We start from the raw sequence: 6,000 nt of genomic DNA, 5'->3' as shown, positions 1-6,000 counted from the left end.
TTATTATTATTTTTTTCTTTACAGTTTATATTATTTTCTTATAACTTATATTTTGGTCCAATAATTTATTAAAATACGCACCTAGTTATTATTTTATTTTAGAATTTATTTTTATTTTTTCTTCACAGTTTATATTATTTTCTTATAACTTATATTTTGGTTCAATAGTTTATTAAAATTTGCACATACTTATTGTTTTATTTTAGAATTTATTTTTATTATTTCTTCACAGTTTATATTATTTTCTTATAACTTATATTTTGACCCAATAATTTATTAAAGTATGCACCTAAATATTATTTTAGAATTTATTATTTTTTCTTCACAGTTTATATTATTGTCTTGTAATTTATATTTACAAAATAAGAAAATGATTTATTGCTTCATTTTATGTGGAACTCGCTTAATTGGGCCAAAATGTCCTAGTCCTAATGTGTCCCAATTAAGCGGAATCGACTATATATAGAGAGACAGACTATACGGGTGTAGAGTTATCATATTCTTCAGCGATCTGCGAGCTGCACTAACCCCACCATTCTCTGCTGTCTTTTCTGTCCACCACCACCTGATCAAAGCACCAGGCCGCCTCCTGAGGTGATGGAATGAAGGCAGATGTCTCAGCTGCCCACAACTTTAGCATGAAAATTAAAAAGTCTGATTTAGGAGTATTTAATGATAGGTAGACTACCCAGTAAGGGTTGGGTGGTCTTTTGACCACCATTCCGTACCCCTGCAAAATTTGGCTGTATTTTTTTTTTTTTTTCTAGCCTAAGTGGAGTTTGTTTGCTTTTTTTCATTTTCTGTCCTCCAGGCCTTCTGACCTTACCTTGTTTTATTGGTACTTATTCGTTAATATCATTGCCTAATCTTAATTGTTTTTCTTTTCGTGAAACTTTTTATTTGTCATCATTAGCTCTGAGGCTAGGGATTTGCACTGGCAATCGGAAGGTTGTCGGTTCAAATCCTATAAATGCCTAAAAGGGACTCTGCTCTGTTGGGCCCTTGAGCCGAGTCACTCTTTAATTTAATATTGTTCTTTATCAGTATGCTGCTGCTGGAGGATGTGAATTTCCCCTTGGCATTAATAAAGTATCTATCTGTGCAACGTTCATCTGCATCCAGCCCTGCATTGTGGCCCTCCAGCCTGCAGGGAAAGACCTGGGGGTTGGTGGCAGAATTGGCACTCCAACCACCATAAAAAAACCTCCCACTGTTCCACTCCATCTGAACTGGTGTGGTGCTGAGGTGTCACCCGTTGCATGGCTGCACACGGGTCCTGAGTTGGTTTGTCGTGTGGTGGGTGCGGCAATGCACTGTATCAGCGTCTGTTCCTAACCCTCTCTTGTAAACCACTTTGAGTTACTTTGTTGTATGCAAATGTGTTATATTAATAAAGCTTGTTGTCGTTGTTGTTGAGTGGATGTAGAGGTGGCCTACACCTACGAGTCACAGGTACTTGGAGGTTCACATAAATGGCAGGTTGGACTGGTCTCAGAACACAGAGATCAATCTTCAAGGTCTGGGGAGTTTCCTGGCCATGGACCCCAAAGTTCGATGTTTTGTTCCCCGAGCCACTTACTTCTTACTTTTGCCTTATGGCCCGGTGCTCCATCATGTTGGTCACCAAACTGTTGTTGGATGGTTGGGAGAAGTTGCTCTCACAGGATGTTTTGGTCCCATTCTTTATTCATGGCTTAGGCCAAATTGTGAGTGAGAAGCAACCCCACGTGACATGAAGAATGGTCTCAGGATGCTTTACTGTTGGCCTGACACAGGACTGATGGCAGCGCCACTTAGCTTTTCTTTTTTTCCCGAATGCCTCAAACAATCAGAAAGGGGATTCATCAGAGAAAATGACTTTACCCCAGCAGTCCAATCTCAGAATATCAGTCTGTCCCTGATATCATTTTGGCTTCTTTGCTGCCCTTCTTGACACCCACCAGGCCATCCTCCAAAAGTCTTCCCCTCACTCACACCTGCCTGCTGCTATTCCTGAGCCAGCTCTGCCCTGGTGGTGCCCGCAGCTGAATCCAATTTAGGAGACGGTCCTGGCGCTTGCTGGACTTTCTTGGGCGCCATGACACCTTCTTCGCCTCGCTATTGTAACTCAATCAGCGTGACAGAGTGACCTCCAGCCTTGTCCTCGTCGACACTCTCACCTGTGTTAATGAGAGGTCCTTTGGTGGCAGAGCAGACATGCAGTGGTTTTTTGGGATGAAGTTCATTTTCATGGCAAAGAGGGGCTTTACAATTCATTGGATCACTCTTCAGAACAAACCGTCATCATAAAAACTGAGGCAGCAAACTTTTTGAACCGTTAATATTTGTGTCATTCTCAAAACTTTTGGCCACGACTGTATATTTGTCTATTATCTATTTATTTATTTGTTTAAAGAGCTTCTGTAAAACTCCAAATTTCCCCTTGGGGACTAATAAAAGTTCTACCTATCAATCTGTAAATTTTGTAATTGTATTTTACCTGTTAACTTCTTAAAGCGTTCCAAGTCCGCAGTTAATGAGGAGCGCAATATAAAAAAATATACTTGATATAATTAAAAAAAATGAATGGGAAATCACAGCGGCGAGAGCCAAAACAAGATTTTAAGAATGGCAGGTTCAAGATGAAAGCTGGGACTTGTTAAATCTCTTGCCACTATGTTTTACATTACTAGCAAATCTGCGGTGAATTCTCACATCATAAGTCGGCGGAGATTTATTTTGGACAGATTGCACTGGCTCTGTAAGTTTCATCGCAATCTGTAAATCAATATGCCTCCCAGCTGGGTTCCACACTTCCTGACGCTAACGCTTGGCATGCTCCTTTATTTTTTGTCCTTTTCAAATGAGTATTTAGTTTTAACAATATTCAAAAAAAAAAAAAAAAAATCTATGTATATAAATTTCACTGAGTACCACGAGCAGATGATTTGCAGCAGTCTCTGCCTCGAGTGTAATGAAGAGGCACTGAATTGGCGCTGCCGGGTTCCCCGATCCCCCAGAGGCTGTAGTAGCGGAGAGGCCCTGTTGACCCTCCGCTCTGTGATCTTTGAAACTTGATGTCGTTCTGTGCTGGCAACATTAATAGCGTGCGTTATTTTCAGACGAGGTAATGATTAGACTGCAAATGCTCAGTTAACCTTTGCAATTTCACGCAATTTCCCAGCTTTATTTGGAGGCGAGGGGGGAGTTAATGTGTAATTAAATAGAGAGCCGGAGTCCTGCCGCTGAAGATGCCTCGTGGAATACTTAAACCTGCCATCGGGGGAGCCGGCCGGGCAGAGAGAGTGAAAGAGAGTGAGAGAGAGAGAGGGGGGAAAAAAAAACTGTAGACGTAAATAACTGTTACCTGCTCAAGCCAAGGCCTCGTCACATTGAAATTCAGCATGGAGCCGCAGCCAACTTCGACGCTCCAATTCGACATCACTGTAGATGAGAACGATTACAAAGCCGGCGTCACTGAGCTGATGTGTAAACTACGACCTCATTGGAACCCCGCAGAAATTAAACTGAAGGCAAGTAAAAAAAATATAAAAAGAGGGTAGCGGAACGGGACGCGTGCTGTCAGTAAAAAGAGTAAACACTTTTTTTTTTTTTTTGCTATGAGCCGGGTGACACTTCTTCGGGCAGCATTTTTACTCACACAAGGCGTAAAGTGAATGAGATAAATAACTCTGTTTGGTTTAAAAGTTAGTTCACAAAAATGTTGAACGTTTTCAATGAGCAGGTAGCTGACAGAGGGGGGAAAAAAATATTTCGGCATCTGCCAGTCCGCGCTCACCACCCACGCGCCCGCGTGCGCTCAACGTCAAAATGCAAACAGAAGGCGGGAAGAGGCGTGTACGGAGGCGACAGGCCAATCACGTTTTTTTAGCCGACGGGCCCCGCCCTTGAGTGGGTGTTGTCTGTAAAGAAAGGGAGGTGTAGGCCGAGCGGCAGTACGCGATTGGTGACCTGAACTTCAGCGGTTTATGACGGCAGTTGAAACCATGAACGGCGTTTAGAAGTAAAAGAAACTTTGAAAAAGCAACCATTGAGGCAACTTCACAATCAAAAGGGGACAATCCAGTCAGTGTTACCGCTCCAATGTTTTTCCACCTAGATCTGTTTTTCTGTTCTTGTTTGTGTTTTTGTCTCCCGATTCTCAGTTTTTTTCATCATAATCATGTATTTCTTTTAGCACACTTCTTGAACTACAATTTCTTGTGTACATAAATGTAATGTTTCGTACATCTTAACAAAAACGTATAAACTCTGCGCATCTCTAAAATATAATTACTAGTCTGTGCGTAACCAGATTCACTTGGTGATTGTGATTGGTGGACATGTGCCTTGACGTCACATCCTGCGACGTGCACGTGCCTTAATATGCCGATAGTAAAAGAGATCATGAAATACCAACTGCTACACTTGGAAAAACACAAAATCTGTCATCGAGGGCGGTGCCATAAACGATGTTGTGAGAAACTGAAAAAGTACAAACGGGAAAAGTTTAAAGCTGCTGATCTGAGTGAGGACGAGTCCTGTTTAATGTTCTGCTCCCAAGCTTGAATTTGACATTTCCTGCTTATCTGTAATATGATTGACGCTTAGATTTATTTGGCAGACATGTGCTGCTGTTGTATTTAGTTAGAAAACTCCTTGTGTACCTTATTAAACATGTCTATGTTTTTCTGTGTTTATCTGGTTTACATGGTCTTTGTTTTTCTTAAAAGTTAGGGTGGCAACACTGAATCCAGGGGCACCTTCTAAGGCAGGGCTGTTCAATTACAAATTCAGTTGGGCAAGAGTGGCATTTGGGGGTCCCAGGCCCTGTGCCTAAGGTGGCCCTGATTTTGAGGTCCACGTGTACCATTCAAGTGGATTTGTCAAGTTATATTCTCCAATATATATATATATATGTATTTGAGATGCTTCTAAGAGGAACCCTTTTAAAATCCCTCTTCGAGGTCAAATTCCGTATGTGCACGTCCTTGAAAACATTCCATAGTCCGACTATGAATGCACAAAAACATGATAACCGGATGACGTGACATCAGCGTGAGTTATGACTATGACATCCTGCACATCGAGACTTAGAGTATACTTGCAGTTAGGGTACGTTTTCTAGAAGAGGCCCTGTAATATCCGCATGACACCGTATCGCATTTCGCACTGTCGTGGTATTGTCATGGATTATGAATTGCACTTTTTTAATAGATTACTAGGGGACATTGCCCCCTGCTCACTTTACTCGCGCACCTCCGGGTTTGGTTATCTGGATATACAATTTAAAGAGATTGTTATTTTCATGGGAATTGTCACCTACTCTTTCGATTCTATGCTGCATCGCTTCACCGTGATCATAAATATACACCTGACCAAATTGTGGTTTCATCAAAATTAAACTTGTCATATCTTTAATTGTTGCGGGAACCCAGAGTCTCATAGCGTATGATCCATTATTGTGTAAATCTACGTTTTGAGCATTGAATGATGCGAACGCGAACACATTATTGTAGCTGCGGATATTTTGCCTGTAGTGTTTGTGGATTTCACTTTCACCAAACAACAAAACTTTTAATTCTCGCGGATACGCCTCGTCATTGGGAGGCAACATTACTTCTCCATGATGGCAACACAAATTAGACGAACTGCAAGCTCCAACTTAAACTTTAAAGCCTTACAATATCTACATACTTTTAACTTATCACCTATGTCCATATGCTCAATCTCTTTTTGCTGTTCCGTTATTTTATCAAGTAATAATTTCCATTTGTTTGTGCTAATGTCATCTTTATTTTGTTTTTATTGATGCTTTCGAATTTTACTGCTTTCATATTCTCTAACCTGCTCTGCATGTGTGTCGCACCAACGTTTTTGAATGTCATTATGAAGTCTTTTATTTCTGACCCCAATTGTTTTCAATTCCACTTGGTCCGGGTTGATTATTACTTTCCTTATTTTCTGAATTTGTACATAGATTATTATTGTTATTTTGTGCATTCGTTTCTCTCTTTTGTG

General features: G+C 40.8%; 1 protein-coding gene across 1 annotated transcript in view; it reads left to right on the top strand.

The window, feature by feature from the left end:
* Positions 1–2,002: 2,002 nt before the first annotated feature.
* LOC120516800 (ethanolamine kinase 1-like) overlaps positions 2,003–6,000 on the top strand; it is a 200,984-nt gene continuing 196,986 nt past the window's right edge. The window contains exon 1 of the mRNA XM_039738744.1: positions 2,003–3,512. Coding sequence (XP_039594678.1) covers positions 3,384–3,512 — 129 coding nt within the window. The 5' untranslated portion in view covers positions 2,003–3,383. The remainder of the gene's footprint in view (positions 3,513–6,000) is intronic.

Source organism: Polypterus senegalus, chromosome 1, assembly GCF_016835505.1.
Source record: "Polypterus senegalus isolate Bchr_013 chromosome 1, ASM1683550v1, whole genome shotgun sequence".
NCBI lineage: Eukaryota > Metazoa > Chordata > Cladistia > Polypteriformes > Polypteridae > Polypterus > Polypterus senegalus.
The sequence above is the reverse complement of the archived record's forward strand: the minus strand, read 5'-3'. Positions and strand labels throughout refer to the sequence as shown.